This window comes from Physeter macrocephalus, chromosome 19, assembly GCF_002837175.3.
Source record: "Physeter macrocephalus isolate SW-GA chromosome 19, ASM283717v5, whole genome shotgun sequence".
In the NCBI taxonomy this organism is placed as follows: domain Eukaryota; kingdom Metazoa; phylum Chordata; class Mammalia; order Artiodactyla; family Physeteridae; genus Physeter; species Physeter macrocephalus.
Genome location: NC_041232.1, coordinates 74,803,087 through 74,820,934, shown reverse-complemented (window position 1 = coordinate 74,820,934; position 17,848 = coordinate 74,803,087). Strand labels below are relative to the sequence as shown.

At 35.4% G+C, this 17,848-nt stretch overlaps 1 protein-coding gene across 8 annotated transcripts in view; it reads right to left on the bottom strand.

Annotated features, from left to right (window-relative positions):
- RELCH (RAB11 binding and LisH domain, coiled-coil and HEAT repeat containing) overlaps positions 1-17,848 on the bottom strand; it is a 120,171-nt gene that overhangs the window by 36,875 nt on the left and 65,448 nt on the right. For all 8 annotated transcript variants that reach the window (XR_003677109.1, XR_003677110.1, XM_028479955.2 and 5 more), the window contains 8 exons: positions 17,741-17,831; positions 14,673-14,744; positions 10,556-10,696; positions 9,952-10,116; positions 7,603-7,750; positions 3,144-3,300; positions 2,393-2,516; positions 37-85 (listed from right to left, as the gene is read on the bottom strand). Coding sequence is in view for 6 of the 8 variants with exons in the window: in XM_028479955.2 (XP_028335756.1) it covers positions 37-85; positions 2,393-2,516; positions 3,144-3,300; positions 7,603-7,750; positions 9,952-10,116; positions 10,556-10,696; positions 14,673-14,744; positions 17,741-17,831 (947 nt within the window). In the remaining 2 variants the exon portion in view is untranslated. The remainder of the gene's footprint in view (positions 1-36; positions 86-2,392; positions 2,517-3,143; positions 3,301-7,602; positions 7,751-9,951; positions 10,117-10,555; positions 10,697-14,672; positions 14,745-17,740; positions 17,832-17,848) is intronic.

Genomic DNA, 17,848 nt, shown 5'->3' with positions numbered 1-17,848 from the left:
TCAATTGTTTTTAAAAGTAATAATGAACAAACTTACCAATGTTTTCTTCAGACAGTCTTAAAATCTCCTGGAACTGAGGTTTTACCTAAGCAACCCAAAGAAAAGATCCAGAAGAGTCTCAAGTTCAACGGACCAATCAATGGTTACATAAATAAAATGTTTACTACCATTGCTACTACTACTTATTTATTTTGTTTTATAGACCGTTGATTCAAGTAGCCAAAAACATAACAATTCTTAAGAGCCATAGGAAAAAAGAAGAGTTAAGTTACTGAAAACAACACCTTTTAGAGATAATATATTTTAAAAAATCAATTCAGGTCAGCAAGTTTTCTGAAGGGCCTTTAGTTTCCTTCACTAAATTAAAATAACTTGCAAGGTGATTTTTTTTTTTTTTTCTGCACGCTGGCCTCTCACTGTTGTGGCCTCTCCCGTTGCGGAGCACAGGCTCCGGACGCGCAGGCTCAGCGGCCATGGCTCACGGGCCCAGCCGCTCCGCGGCATGTGGGATCTTCCCAGACCGGGGCACGAACCCGTATCCCCTGCATCGGCAGGCGGACTCTCAACCACTGCGCCACCAGGGAAGCCCTGCAAGGTGATTTTAAGTGCTTGAAATTACTACCTCCTCAAACTGACCTTGATGTTAGAAAGGGTATTTAGGCAGATATTATATGATTAGAATTATTGAAAAAATTTGCTGTATATAAAAGGAATGAAAATGAAATTCCATTCATTTAGGGTATTCAATAAGTAACATATTCATCATGTGATATCCATTGGCTTAGATTAGTCTTTAACTTCTTTTAAATTTAATTTTAAACATCAAGTACAGAATTTAACATTAAAATTTAACATTAAAATTTTAAGTTAGGGCTTCCCTGGTGGCGCAGTGGTTGAGAATCCGCCTGCCAATGCAGGGGACACGGGTTCGTGCCCTGGTCTGGGAAGATCCCACATGCCGCGGAGCGGCTGGGTCCGAGAGCCATGGCCGCTGAGCCTGCGCGTCCGGAGCCTGTGCTCCGCAACGCGAGAGGCCACAGCGGTGAGAGGCCCGCGTACCACACACACACAAAATAATAATAATAAATAAATAAATTTTTAAAAAATAAAATTTTAAGTTAAAGCAAATGCTTGTTTCACTTTTTTATTTTTAACATTATTGGATTTCAGATTTCAGGCCACTGAAGTCAACCACTTACTGTTAAGTGCTAAAATGAACTCCTAATTGTTTTTGTAAAAAAAGTAAAATAAATAACAGCTACTTCTTTTGGAGATGTCAAACAAATTGTGCCAAGTGTGATTACCAGTAAAATCAAATTATATTTGTTTAATAATTACACGTTAGTGAAAAATGTAAAATGATTTTGTTTCTTCTACAATAACATCAAGCTCTGGTTTTTGTCCTCCTATTGACAGGTCAGGCATATTAATTTACAAATTCAATTTAAACTGAGATGTAGACCACTGTGAAGATTAATCTACAGAATCAGACTTATAGAATTAAATGACACTGAAGCAACTTGTTCATTTCACACATGGAAAGATTAAGCACAGATACATTAAATGATTTATCATAGGATACAAACATAACAGGGTCATAACCCATTTTCCGAATTTCATCCAGTCCACTATACCAAACTGTCATGCTCTAAATGTTTCAGTAACTACAGGTTTAATAGTAAAGAGCTACACAAAATTTTTACCTTTTAAATGTCTTGATTAACATTTGATTATAGCAATTACATCTTTTTATGTTTTTATTAGAGCTCTAAAGAACTGGCTTAACAATATGCTATGAAGACAAATGGATTAACAGGATTGAAGAAGAAAGTGGGACCTAAGGACATTCCAATTTAATATCTAAAACTACAGAATAACCTAGATAGGCAAATGTGACAGTGATTGAAATATGCAGCATTTATCTCAAGTGTCCATTCTATTCCAAGAGCTTGTATCTTGTAGCAAGTATTCTATACAAGCTGCTTTGATTCTATAATCACCTGAAGTTTTGACCAAAGCATGCTGAGCAAATGGCTGCTTCCTGAATCTGTGGTAGATGGTAAAGCACCAGAAGCACATTCAAAGAATCGCAGCTGAGTCCCCTATCTGATACTTCCTATGCTAGAAAGCGTTGGGATATCCACAGTGAGTAGATCTTATACCCAAATCTGGATACAAACTAAGTTTTGGCTAAATCATCTTCTGAAAATCAATAAAGAGAAGAATATTACTGACTAGAATTTTCTTTTACTATCACAGTTTTCTAAGGTATTAAAAGATAATTTGAATAAAGGAAGGGCTCACGTTTTTATTTACTCTGCTATAGCATTAATTAACACATTACATTTCTATGTCTCTTGCATATAAGAAAACATGGAATACAAGCTTTTACCTTAGTGTTTGTAAAAATTTTGCCAAATGTCCGGCAAAGGCGCCAGAAAAATCTGGAGAATTCATGGACACAGGCAGTTGAAGTAACATTAATTTTGCCAACTATTTCTATAAGCTGTGGCAACCTGAATATGAAAGGAAAGAAAAATAGGCAGGGGTACAAATAAATTACTGTTTCCTTGCCAATTTCTGAAACAATGCAAATCTAACAATATCTTCTGTTCTGCTTTTCATAGCCAGTAAAATTGGAATGCAAAAGAGTTGTTTGGGACCCTTTGCAAAGTCTTCAGTTTATATTCTATAAATTTCTTAAAATAAATTTTAACTGATTGCCATAAAATATATGGAATCTTAATGGTAGGGTTCTAAGTATGGAGTTAATGAGACTCAAATCAATGGAGCTGATATCTCATACAAGAACTTGGCTAACATGGCATCATCCACTTTAGCCTCAAAAATGAAAAGTCTGGATGTAGTTTAAAATCCATCACCACTTGTAGACAAGAAGGCAGCAGTTAGGTCTTCTGATGTAATACAGCAGCACCATCTTCATAGACAAATAACTACGTATCTAGTAGCATAAATCTCCTCTCCTAAAGAAATTTACCATGGATGATGCCAAGTTATGTTTTGCTATTTGTTTTTTAATATTTTGTTATATTTTGTCCCTCAGTGCCCAGGCTAAATATAGTGAGCTATCTTTCATTCAACTGATTGAGATGTACCAAATGAATACGGAGGTGGTAACTTACAATTGATTGACAACCCATAGTAAACTCTCCCAGCCTGTTGTACCCTCATGTTCCAGCTGGTAATCATAAAGTTGTAGCAGTACTGCCAATTGCTCACGACTTCCAATAATAGTAGACACATCTTGAAGAGGCGACATAGGCCGAGGGAACCTAGTCACTATAAAAATTAGAAGCAAAATAAATCACATAGAAAATGACAGTTTGGAAAGTTAGCTATTCCGTCAAAAGAAAAGTAAGGTTCTGCCTCCTAACATTTATTTAGCTTATTATAGACTTTAAATATAAAACTAAAATATATTAATTAAACCATTTTTAGAAAAAAATGAAATACAGTTGATCCCTGTACAGTCAGGGGTTAATCTGCCTACAACTTACAGTCGGCCCTCTGTATTAGAGGTTCTTCCACATCCACAAATTCAACCAACCACAGACCATGTAGTACTATAGCATTAACTATTGAAAAGTATTCACATATAAGTGGACGTGTACAGTTCAAACTCCTGTTGTTTAAGAATCAACTGTAAATTTTTGTCACATGTGAACAAATTTAGCAAATCTCAAAAATTAAGATTTTATGAGACTAAATAACTAGTAAATGAATATTGTAATGAAAGAACTTGCCAGTGAAGAGTTAAATTTCACTTAGTTTAAATTAAAATTAGCCACAAAATAAGATCTCAGCTAAAATATGGACTTGAATTTGGTCTTAAAAAAATAGAAATACTTGTAATTCCACCAGACTGTTTATGTCAAAAACTAATAACTATGATAAAATATTTCCTTCAGGCAGCAAGAAACTAATAGGTTGACAGCAGGGAAAAACTGTTTAATACCAGAGAATAATGACCTAAAGTACATTAAAACTTGAGCTGAACAGGCTTCTTAAGTATTTAATCTCCAATATCAAATGATTTATTTAAAAAATGTTCCATAGTTTGATAAACATTAAGTTACTATAAAGTGTGAAAACCAGTGACCAGTAAGATAAAGCAAAATTATTATTAAAAAATTTATTATAAATATTATAACCAGAGTCTCATGTATATACTTTAAAAGTTTTGGGGGAAAAACTGAAAAAATTACTTTTAAAATTATGTAAATAAAACATGAATATACACTAGTATATTGTAAAGTTTGAACACATCAATAAAATCTATGATTCTACAGATCATAATTAGATTCCAGGTTATTAAAGAACAGGTCTTAGATGGCTGTTAAGTGAATAATGCTACCAACAGCTCATTAACTGTTGAACAGAAACTCCTAATGGCCTAGCAATTCCTGCATAGAGGTTAACACCCTAAAAAGACACAATTAAGGATGCAGCATTTTCTCAAAACATATTAATGGTGTAATGATAATTATTAAACTTAAGAAAACATGAAATAACTTTAAAAATGCTCAAAGACAAAATTAAGATGGTATTGTCCTCCTATGCTGCCCAAGGCTTTTAACAATATCTTAAGTACAGATAAAGGTTATCCCTTGCTAGCTGAAGTCTCCTATTTGCTATCATAATACACACACAAACAAACAAATAAATGAATTTAGGTAACATGGTATCCCATACTATCTGAGGTTTCTGCTTGAGTTGTCATTATCTCAACCTAGGAATCAAACAGATTTGGATGGTGAGGGATATCTGTACTTCATACTTCTATATTGTCGAAGCATATCTGATAAGTTCAAAAAGGATTATATCATACTGGTCACAATCTGCGATACTATGATGGAATGTATCAATATATTATTCCTTCAAAAATACTGACAAATTATTGAAAAATAGTGGAACAGTTAAAAGTAAATCAGATAATGTCAAGATTTATTATAGGCAAAGTGACGTCCAAAGATTTAAAGCTAGGTCCAACAGAAGCAAAACAATGTCAAGAAATAAGCAATTACATGAATAACTCAGTTCTAACAGATAAGCAATCAGAATGGTTCAGGGACCTCAAAACATTATTCTATTTAAAAAGAGTTTAAAAAATTTGAGCATCTAACTTGTAACCATACAGAAGAGTCCCCAGAAAGCCATTTTAATAGGTATTTTACTGTCAAAAAATTACCACAATTATACAAATCCAGCAAAATAACAACTGTTATGACTCTTCAATGTATTTCCCTCTCACTAGAATGTAAGCTCTTCATGGCAGAGATATTTGTCTGTTTTGTTTATGAGTGTATCTCAAGTGTTTAAAATAGTGCCTGACATAAATATTAGCTAGTGCTCTGGAATTTTCATTATGTAAGAGAAAACTATTAAATCTTCACTTGTAATAAACTGTATCTCAAATTATACAGATATACATACAGATAGACACAGAGACATAGATATATAGATAGACCCTAAAGAAGGATATAATATTTCCTCATTTATAATGAATGTATTATAACCTACATGTGAGAATAATAACCTTAACATTTACAGCTACTATTAAAAGTCAGAGGGTCAAATTAAGTCAATAAGAACTTAAAAGATTATTTTTGGCATGATAAAGACATAATCACAAGGAAAGGTCAATAAACACCAGAAGGAATATGTTCAGGATGGTAAAGTAGTTTTGAAAATTTTCTATCTAATCTCTAACATGTGCTTGGCAATAGGTGACATTTAAGAATTATTTGCTAAATGAATGAATGATAGCAAGTGCTGTGGGTTGAACTGTGTCTCCCTTAAAAATTCATATGCTGGGCTTCCCTGGTGGCACAGTGGTTGAGAATCTGCCTGCCGATGCAGGGGACACGAGTTCGTGCCCCGATCCGGGAGGATCCCACATGCCGCAGAGCAGCTGGGCCCGTGAGCCATGGCCGCTGAGCCTGTGCGTCCGGAGCCTGTGCTCCGCAACGGGAGAGGCCACAACAGTGAGAGGCCCGTGTACCAAAAAAAAAAAAAAAATTCATATGTTGAAGTCCAAACCCCTAGAACCTCAGAATGTGACCTTATTTGGAAATGTTGTTGCAGATATAATTAGATAAGATGAAGTCATACTGGAATAGCGTGGACTTCTAATGCAATATAACTGATCTTATAAAAGGGAAATTTGGACAGAGACAAGTGCATGCGTGTGCACACACACACACACGGAGAACGGAATGTGAAGATGAAGGCAGAGACTGGGGTGATGTATCTATAAGCCAGAGAACACCAGAGATTGCCAGCAAACCACCAGAAGCTAGGAGAGAGGCATGAAACAGCTTTTCCCTCACAGCCTTCAGAAGGAACCAACCCTACTGACACCTTGATCTCAGACTTCTAGAGAGTTCACTTCAGAACTGTGAAACAATAAATATCTGTTGTTAAAGTACTAAGTTTACGGTACTTCGTTATGCTGGCCCCAGCAGAACAATACAGCAAGATAGAAAGAAAAAGAGAGGGAATTAGAAAGACAGGAAAGTCCCTAGGCAGATGAAGTGTCTTAATGAGTGAAGGGGTAGAACCTAAAGTAGCCAGCTGTGAGTGCTTTATGAAAATTTATCTTAAAAGTTTGAATTTTCATTCTCCTCAATATCATTAAAAAATATTAAACTAACTCTACCCCATCCATTCTCAATTTTCGAAGTAAAACTGGCATTCTAACAGTGTCCACCATTTTTATGCTGTGCTTTGTGTATTCTTGGACACACTGCTTCATATCCCAAAGATTATAGGTAGCCCAGTTTACTTTACATGAAAACTATAATTCTAAAAACACTGTGTGTTGATTTTCTCAATGTTATACTTCTTTTGTCTATCAGAAGCCCGTAAGAGACACGGCTAATTCACAAATCTGAAAAAGCTGCAAAGGAATCTCATACATAGTAATAACTTGTCTATAGCCATTTATCCTGGAGGTTAGGTGCAGTGGGGTTATCACGTGCCATGGATCAAAGGTCACTTACTAGTTAGCTAGACTTTGAGCTAAGAAAATACTGGCTCTTGCTATCAATTTCATGTATTTCTGAAAATAAATCATGTTCTTTTTTTGGAAAAAAAAGAAACTGTGCTGCATATGCTTATATTCCTATCAAGGACATAGAAGGAAAGAGTAATTACATTTACCTTCCCCTACTGAAAATAAGATGAAATAGCTGGGGAAGAAAAAATATAAAGAAAGTGGAAATGAAAAGCTTCATAAACTGGCCCTGGTAACTATTAATTCTGCTCTATTAATGAAAGAAAACGCTTATTTCTGACTTATAACACTGAAGAAAAGGCTATTAAAAAAGGCTCTAGATTAAGAATGGAAAGAAAGTACAAATATTATCAAATAATACCACGAGGCTTATCCATAAAAGATGAAGCCATATAGTTCACCCCAGATATCATTCAATCTACGACCATGCAGTTCCACACATATAATACATTTTAGTAATTATGCTGTCATATAAAGTGACTTTTACATTTTTAATCAGAAACGATTCTTTGGGAAGCTAAGCTGTTAATATTCTACATCTTCCTTCCATAATTTAAGTTCAGTACCTTCTATCTGTGGCACTTCACCATGAAGCTTGGCTTTGCTGGAGAAAGGTGCGTTCTGTAGCACTAATGCAAAGAGAGATGGGATCAAGGACTGCAAGGCAGACAGATACATGTGGAGCTTATGTTCATCCAGCCCGTGCTCTCCTTCCTGAAATATAAGGAGGTGAAAGCTAATTTTAGTCTTCTGAGGTTATGTATTTATGATGTTCTTCCTTTCTGTGGCAAACAATAAGACATTTAAGGACATGTATGCTAGGCTCACAGCATCACACCTAATGGAGATGACCATGAATCTTTTCTGAATTTCTCTGAGTATGTGAAAATGTGAAGTACTAAGGCATTGTGGAAGTAATAGAATCTTTTGTATGGAAAACTTTAGGGTGAACATCAGTCATTTCATTTGTATGGAACTTCTTTTACAGGTTTTTTTCTTTTAAGAGAGTCTTATCTTTTGACATTTTATAAGTCAGGTTAAAGAAATTAAAGTGAGCCACAGGAATCATTTTAAACACTCAACTGCTAAACGAGCAGCAGCACTTGCTATCCCTAACTCCTTTTACAGATTTGGTGACAACTGTATTTGCCAGCATTGGAAGCACTTTAAAATAATTCAATGTATAGCTAAAATGTAGGAGAAGAAATGTCAAAAGGAAACGAAAGAAAGAGATAACAGAAAAAAAAAAGAGTAAAAGGATCACTATGGTACACTGAAACCAAATATTAAAGTGAAAAATAGAATCATTAGAGAGGAAAGCATTTATTGCTGTTCAAATCCACTTGAGATGTCATTACTATATTATAAATAACAACTGTGTCAGAAACAGCAGATATGTTCGTTTTTTACTATCAAGTTCTAAATTAGTTAATTTCTTCATGGAAGAATTACCTTGTGTGCTGAATACTGCAGCTATGTTTAGCAACAATGTGGAATTAGCTGTGTTATGAAATGGAACTAAAAAAAAAACAGGTACAGGGCTTCCCTGGTGGTGCAGTGGTTAAGAATCCGCCTGCCAATGCAGCAGAAACGGGTTCGAGCCCTGGTCCGGGAAGATTCCCACATGCCGCGGAGCAACTAAGCCTGTGCGTCACAACTACAGAGCCTGTGCTCTAAAGCCCACAAGCCACAACTACTGAGCCGGCGTGCTGCAACTACTGAAGCCCGCATGCCTAGAGCCTGTGCTCCGTAACGAGAGAAGCCACCACAATGAGAAGCCTGCGCACTGCACGAAGAGTAGCCCTGGCTCGCTGCAACTGGAGAAAAGCTCACGTGCAGCAAGGAAGACCCAATGCAGGCAAAAATAAATAAATAATTTTTTTTAAAACCCCAAACAAACAAACAAACAAAAAAACCAGGTACGGATAATTCTCAGATAGAAGGAATGCAAATATTAAAAAAAAATACTTAAAAAAATTCCCTAGGTTTCATAAAAAGGAGTACTTCAGTCTAGTTGTCTATTTATAGCTTCTTTAACACCCATTTTGAAATTTATAGAAAAAACAGCCCAATTTTTAAATTAAATGAATATATGTGTATACATATAAGACTATCTACAGAGTAGTTAAAATACATTATGTTAAGAGCCTTTAAAATCTGGGGGTAAAAAGGGCAAGAGTTTGGTTTTAGAGACTGATATCAGATCCTGGTTCTGTCATTTGACAGCTTTGGGACCCTGAGCAAGTTACTTAAACACTCAGTTTCCACACAAAAAACCAAAACATAATTCAAATGATTATAAGAATGAAATAATATATTTTATTTATAAAGTGTCTACCTTAACGGTACATAATTAATATGCATTAAAGAAATGTTTTTCTTCTAGACTCTAAAAGAGACTTTTAGTACAAAAATTAGACCAAGAAGTTTCTATTGTTTCTTCAATTCTTTTACTTGGGAAGAATGGCAAGTTCACTTTAAAAAGTCAGGACATGAACTACTGCAGTGAAAAAAAGGTAAAGCATTTTGACACTGTATAAATAAGAAAGATTTAGAGACTCATATTTTAGTTATCTCTGCATTCTGGGAACTGATGCTGACACTTTATCTAAAATATTTAAGTCTTCAGAAGAGGCTAGGAAGAGGTAGCACTGTGAATAGTATACGAGTTAGTGCCACAAAGGTGCTATTTTAGCTAAAAAAAGGCAGACCATGCTCTTTCTCCCCTAGCTTCAGTCAAGCAAAACTTCCTCAAATCTCCCTTGGCTTCAGACCAATACAGTCTTTAACAGGTAGTTAATTAGAATGTTCGCTAAGTGGTACTTTCTGTCTTTGTTCCCCCAACATTCTTTCAAGATGCCTTAGAACACACCTTTTAAATTTCTATTTACTATATAAACAAAGGAAGTATTTACCCTGAGAAGTTTTTCAATCTTGTTCAGCAATGTAGGTATAAGATGAGACTGTAAATTTCCAAGCTCTGTAGTCCAGGCAGCATAAGCTGGTAAAAATACTTGATGTGTTGCACTAACTACTCTTTCTGAGGGATCACCCAAGGCTGACAGCAACAATTCAAAACCCTGCCAAAAGGAAATAGGCAAAATGTAGATTAAAAAAAAAAACCCTAAAAAACATAATAATATGTAATAAATATACACTGCAGTACATTTAGCAGATATTTTAAGCAAGAAAGAAAACCATTCATAATCCTATCCTTCCCAATTTCTTTAAAGAAAAATGTCATTTATCTGTTGATTGGGAAACCAAAGAGAAAGGGTGGTAACATGGCATGCTTGTTGCCAATTTACTGCCACAAAGCTGTGGCAGATACTATAAATGAATCAAAGCATCTCCTCCTTGAAATAGCAGAACTGAAACCAGGCAGCCAACTTCAACTGGTTAAAGTTGACATGTCTGCCATCCCTACTACAGATTATAGGATATCTGAATCAGATTTGGAATATTATACTACTTGGAATTTTATAATGAAATAAATGGGATTCATTCTGAAAAACATACCTGTTGATATTTGTCTGGATCATCAATGTATCCCATAATGATACCGAGGCTTTTGATCACAGCTTCTCTTACCAAATCTGCCTTATCTTCCATTAACATCTGTTGCAACATTGAAAGAACCAAGGAGCTACGGATTTCTTTCTGAAAATAAACAAGAACATGTTTTACTATTTATTTACACTAGCAGCAGAAAAGGATAGAAAATAATGACAGATATCCATGTATTCAAAATCTAGATTAAATATATATTAACATGTTGCTATGTCTGCTTCGAGTCCTCATGTTTGAAAGACATAAGACATTAGAGATACAGCTGAAATATCACTCTCCTCCACCCTCTCCCCCCTTCCTCCAACTCCCTCTCTAAAGAGAACATCTACCCTGAACTTGGTATTAATCATCTCCCAGCATATTTTTGTATTTTTACTAAATATGTGTCAATCCCTCAAACCTTTACAGTGCCCTTTTGGCCAATCAACAGTCAGCACTCTGCTATAAACAGACAATGACTCTTCTACCACTGCCCGTACAACTCAGAGAAGAGCACTGACAGTCCTAACAATAGGAGGGATTACAAAAGTCACTCTGCTAAGCAAAACATCTGCCTGGGGCAGGAGTGTGGAAACATAAAATCCTGGTGCTCCATTTTCTGAAGAACTGAGAAAAAACATTAAAACAGGATGATAAAACATGAGAGTAAACTTTAAAAGTGCTTAAAAAACTGTGTTGATATTTTCAGATGCTATTTAACATAACGTCAACCACTGTTGTGTCTTAATTTCACACAATTTTTTCCCATGGTTTTAGCCTAATTAATGTCTGAGGTTAGAATAAAGTGTTACTGTTATACAAATTCTTGCCTTTCCTTCTCTTTTTTTGTACCGTTATTGTAAGTTGACAAATTTATAAAATTCTTTAAACTTGTTTAAGTTACTTTTACATATAATAGTTAAAAGCAAAGGATATGATCCTTTTCATAAATTTACAGTGTGATCTGGTATGCAAAGCGAAGTCTTAAAAGACATTTTTAAATGACCTAGTTTTTGTTTTGACTTTTAGAGACAAAAATATATGTAAGTTTAGCAAATTTTGGTTACATTTAGGTTGGTGAATATGCCTTTTGGTACAGCCTTGTTTATTTATCCTTTAGGCTAAAATTGCTCCCCCCAATTTTTTTTAAAGTGTATTAAAAGGGCTTTTTGGTTAATATCAGCACAAGCAAAAGGACAGAGGTAAGTAAACTTCAGCTGGGTATTTGCTTTGCAATGATCTAGCCTGAGGTCAACTGTGGCAGTTAGTTTCAGTATGCTGAGGGAACCCACAGGACAAGTCAGGATGCTTTACTCCATTTAAGCCATGACCACACTGAGGTTTTGCTGTTACCAGTTACAGTGGGGAACAAGAAAGTGGAGGTCCATGTAGGAAACATTAAGTCCATTATTAATACTGCTTAGCATTCTAGTACTAGGAGCAGTGTGGAACAGTTTCCTTCTTTTTCGATAGCATGTGATGTTCATCTGTCTTGGAACAATAAATAATAGGATGCTCAAACTTACTCATGTATATCTATCTATATGATTTATCACAACAATAAGATAATTTTCTCTTAAAATATAGGCAAACATTAAAAAAAAAGTGATTATGCCCAGTTGAAGTACGGCAAGATAAGAACTCCAATGCACGGTTGATAGGAGTACAATCTGTGCTATCTTGGTTGAAGGCAATTTAACACTGTCAAAATCAAAAATGCAAATGTTAAAAGCAGCAAGATACACAGGTATTAATGGTTTGTGAAACTGAAAAATGAAGATTCTCTTGTGTGCATTTTAAAATTTCACATACTGTTAATATCTCTGTATTTTGCTTCTTTTAACACACAGGGTAATTAATTCTGGGTAAGAAAAATTTAAAGGATGTAAAAATGCAAGCTGGTATATGCATAAATTTTTATTCTCTGTAAGTATTAATTAAAAACCATTACCCATAGATGTAATCTTTGGGGATAATGACTAGGGTCAGGGAAGTCTTTGACTTTCATTTTATTCTTTTCTATACTGCTTGAAAATTTATTTTTAACAAAATAAAAAAAATGCTACTGGGAGTGAGACTATGAATTATTCTTTATATTTTTCTGAATAAAAAAGCATTTTATTTATTTATTTTTAAAATTCATTTATTTTATTTATTATTTTTGGCTGTGTTGGGTCTTCGTTGCGGTGCGCGGGCTTCTCATTGTGGTGGCTTCTCCTGTTGCGGGCCACAGGCTCTAGACGTGTGGGCTTCAGTAGTTGCAGCACGTGGGCTCAGTAGTTGTGGCTCGCGGGCTCCAGAGCACAGGCTCAGTAGTTGTGGCGCATGGGCTTTGTTGCTCCGCGGCATGTGGGATCTTCCCGGACCAGGGATCGAACCCGTGTCCCCTGCATTGGCAGGTGGATTCTCAACCACTGGGCCACCAGGGAAGCCCCCAAATTTTATTTTTTAAAAAGACAATTGTTTGACTATTGGTTTCTCACTCTTCACCAAAGATTATGAGGTAACAGTAAATGCAACATAAACAGCTCATGTATTATACAATTCCAATTTTTGTACCCCTTTAAAAGAACAATCTTACAGAAATGACCCTTTAAGGCAGGGGTCAGCAAACTTTCTGTAACGGGCCAGATGGTATATACTCCTGGCTTTGGGGCCAAAAAGTCTCTGTTGCAGCTATTCAGCTCTGCTGTTGCAGTATGATAGCGGACACAGACGATACACAACAAATGGGTGTGGTTGTGTACCAATAAAAGTTTATTTATAAAAACAGGCTGTGGACTAGATTTGGTTCCAGGCTGTATTTTGTCAAGCTCTGCTTTAAACTATGTTGTTTAAATTAAAATAATTTTTGATGTCACCTCATTCCTCTACCCCTTCTAAGCCCTAGACCTATGGGAAGATACCTAAAAGGGCACAACAGTCCAGTGGTTCTCAATCTTCTGGTGGCAGGATTCCTTTAGTCATTTAAAAATTAATAAGCACCTCAAACAGCTTTTGTTTGGGTGGGTAATGTCTGTTGACATTTATCATATCAAAATATTAGTGAGAAGAATGGTGTTGTTTTATATTTTGTGCAAATCTCATTGATGTCTGACTTAAAAGAAGATAGATCCTCTTAACAGCTCAGCATTCAACTGTTGTACTGTTTTGGTTGAAGTATTTAAGAAAATCTGGCCTCACACAGACATATAATTGAAAAAGGGAGAGGTATTTTCATAGCCTCTCCTGATAAGAATAGAAGCTGTCAAGCTCACACTGGTGAATACAAGTTTTCCAAAATTCTTGTTCTCACTTAGAAGTTCCAGTTTTATCACTGGCAATGAATGCTGTCTACTTGTTTTCCTTGAAATGACAGGTTCCATTTCATTCATTTTCATGAAAATGTCTGTCAAAATCCCAAGTTTGAATAACCACTGCTTTTTTTTTAGTGGTCTGTCAACTAAAACTGGTTTAGCTTACAACTCGAGTGCTTTTCCCGAAACAGCCATCATAGTTCAGAATGCAGCAAAAGGGCTTGATATGAGTATCTTCCATTTTATTACACAGAATATTAAAATGATGCATACTTAGGGTCAAAATTTAGTAGAATTAATAATTTTATTGATTCACCAAGTTTATTTTTAAGTGAAATTGACTTTTTCTGCGAGTGCATGGCAGTGAAGAATACAATCATTATCTATTTGGGTATCACTGCCTTGATCAGTGCTAATGCACTGGCATTGTTGCCCATTACAGCTTTTGCACCAACACTGTAAATGTCAACACAGAGAAAAAGTCAAAAAATGTTTCAATATTATTATGAAAATAATTTTCATCTCATGGGACCCCCAGGGTCCTCAGACCACACTTTGAGAATGGCTGATGAGGTTTAATATATTTATACTCAAGCAAAATCAATGGTTAATGTACCTATCTGTCTGCAATGCCATATGGTGTCAACGTGAGCCTTTTCTTTTTGGCTCATCTTTTTCCTTTGTTAGGACAGAATTTGGATTCAACTGTATAATTAGACACCTGAAAAAAAGGTTTCTCTATTGTTAAAAAAGGAAGAAAAAGGTTTTTAAGAAAAAATTACAATTCTTACAGGAAGGTAAGGTGCCAGTGCTCCACAAGATTCTGCCACAAGCAATCTTCTTTCTGGGTATTTGTGATTAATCTAGAGTAAAAAATAAATAAATCAAGCATAAACAACATACCCTCCCTTCCTCCAATAGAGAATTATTTTTCACCACAAATCCTGTTAGGAATGCAATAAAGCTTCTTTCTTTTCTACTTCGGGGATCCCTATACCTGGATCAGGATTAAGGGAATCAGGGAGATCCTAAAAAATGAGGTCACAGGGGTTACCTGTTAAAGAGAAAGATAAAGCAAAGATGAAAATATGGCAAGGTGTCTAGAGATTGTGGGCTTGCCCAAGACTAAGCTTTCCTTAGGATGTCAGGAGCAACCTTCTCCTTCCCTAGCAACATTAGTATGTTTTTAAATTTGGAAAACCCAGCTTCTAGATATTTACTGATACAGTCTACAATATGTGCTAGGAATGATTCCTCAGTCCTCTTTTTTTACCTCAGGGATTAGGACGTAAATTAATCGATGATTTAACCAGAGCCCTTGACTGGTGTTATGATTTTGTTTTTAAAGTAAGCAGACGTCAATTCATTCCTGTTTGCATATGCAAGATGATGGGGTTTTGCTATTGTAATGACTACACTGAACCATAACAAAAAATAACAAAAACAAAAAAAATGACACATACTGGGTTTTGTTCCCATATGTCTTCTTCATAGAATATAAATCTTTCTTTGACTGGAAAAGAAGTGTATCTGTTCTCATATTCCCATATGAAAAGGTGACATAATTCATTAATGTATTGGATGCCTAAAATTAAGAAAAGAAATTATGTAGCAATCTATTGGGCAACAAACTGGAGGTAGGCGGCTAGATAGATCCCCAATATCCATGTTTATTCAGGTTACAGAAGAGGTGGTGGTAGAGATGTTGGTAACTGACATCTCTGAATAAAATTTAATCCAGAAATAGTAACCTCAAAACAAAATGGTTTGAATGTCATAGTATGTAATATGTAAACTTCTATTTTACTTTCCTTTAGTCTAGCAAAATGAGCCTCAAAATTAAATGTACACACAACAATCAACTGTATTCCTATATATTGGCGATGAACAAACAGAAAATTTAAAAAATTCTATTTACAATAGTATTAAAAAGAATAAAATACTCAGGAATAAATTTTAAAAGTGCATAAGTAATATTCTGAAAACTATAAAACATTACTGAAAGAAATTTTAAAAGACCTAAATAAATGGAAAGACATGCTAAATTCACGGATTGAAAGGCTATTACGATGGCAACATTCTCCAAATTGATCTACAGATTCAACACAATCCTTATAAAATTTCAGCTGGCTTCTTTGCAGAAACTGACAGGCTGATCTTAAAATTCATACAGAAATTCAAGGGACCCAGAATAGCCAAAACAATCTTGAAATACAAGAACCAATTCAAGGGGTTGGGGTTTCTTTGGGGGGTGATAAAATTGTTCTAAAATTGACTGTGGTGATGGTTGTGTAGCTTTGTGACTACAAAAACCACTGAACTGTACAGTTTAAATAGGCGAATTGTATGCTCTCTGAATTACATCTCAATAAAAGTTAAAAGAAAAGAAAATGGAAAAAACTATTTAAAAATTACATGTACATATGTATAACTGTACAGAATTGTAAATTCAAAGTTGTATATGTTGTTTCCAAGTTAATTTGACTTTTCAGTGGTTACAGCCTAACTCTAAATTAGTATACACTATAATCTCTAGATGACATATGGATTGTCAGAGATAATATGGATATATATAATGTTCCCTTTTAAATACTGAATCTAGATATGACTCCACTAAATTCTAAAGAAAAAAATGAATACTCAAAGAAAATGGGAACAGAATTCTAAAAGACCATAAACTTTAGTGGTATTCCAGAGACTAATAGTTTTTCTTAAGAATAAGTGACAAAGCTAGTATAAATAAGGCCATGCAACTTGTCTTCATAAGTAAGAAATCCATCTTTTTAAGATGGAAGAATAAGTTACTTAATGACCTAAATATGGAGTCTAGAAAGTCAAAGATTCTGAGTTCTAGAGAGGACAGGAATATTACAATTCAACATAAAACCAGAAGTACTGTTAGTAAATAGTGAGTCGAAATATAAATATATATAAACCTCCTACATCAAAGGTTTACACTTTATATTCTGTATATACTTGTAATATACACAGGTATACAATATATACAGATAGTATTTCTATTATCTACCTACCTACCTACACAAACACACAACCTCTTGCTTTCGCTTGACCTCATTAGTTTGTATATTTTTTTGTATTTTGTATCTCACTTGATTCAGATCCTTGAACTCAGCAATTTTTTAATTTTTGTATTTTGTCTCATTGGATTCCGATTCTTGTCTAAACATCCCTTTCTCAGAGATTCCTTCTCTGACCACCCTTTCTAAAACAGCACTCCCTATCACTCTCTAACCCTTAGCCTAGCTTTTATTTTTCTTCATAGTTTATAAATTACAAGACATAGTTTCATTTATTTGTTTACTCTTACCTCTCCACTAGGATGTCATTGTCTTTTATTCACCACTGTATCCCTAGTGACTACAACAGTACCTGGCAGTGGAAATAGTGTTCTTTAAGTGCTTGTTGGAAGAACAAATAAAGCAAAGCATCCCAGAGCTTTCTTTTTTTTTTTTTTTTGTGGTATGCGGGCCTCCCGCTGTTGTGGCCTCTCCCGTTGCGGAGCACAGGCTCCGGACGCGCAGGCTCAGCGGCCATGGCTCACGGGCCCAGCCGCTCCGCGGCACGTGGGATCCTCCCAGACCGGGGCACGAACCGGGATCCTCCCGGACCGGGGCGCGAACCCGGTTCCCCTGCATCGGCAGGCGGACGCGCAACCACTGCGCCACCAGGGAAGCCCCCAGAGCTTTCTTAAGGACAATTAAATCACTGTGCTGGGCTATACAAACAGTAGCATAATTTATATCCCACATATTTCCTAATAGCATTTTTAAAAGGTAATATGAACATTTATAATAAATTGGAATACAATAGCTAGGGAAAACCCAGTACAGTTATTTACCTGTTCCCAACACTGTGGTAAAAGTTCAGCTTCTACACGTGTTGGGCCCACATGACGTGCAAATGCCACACAACCTGTCAGTATCATTTGCCTGAAAGATAATACAGA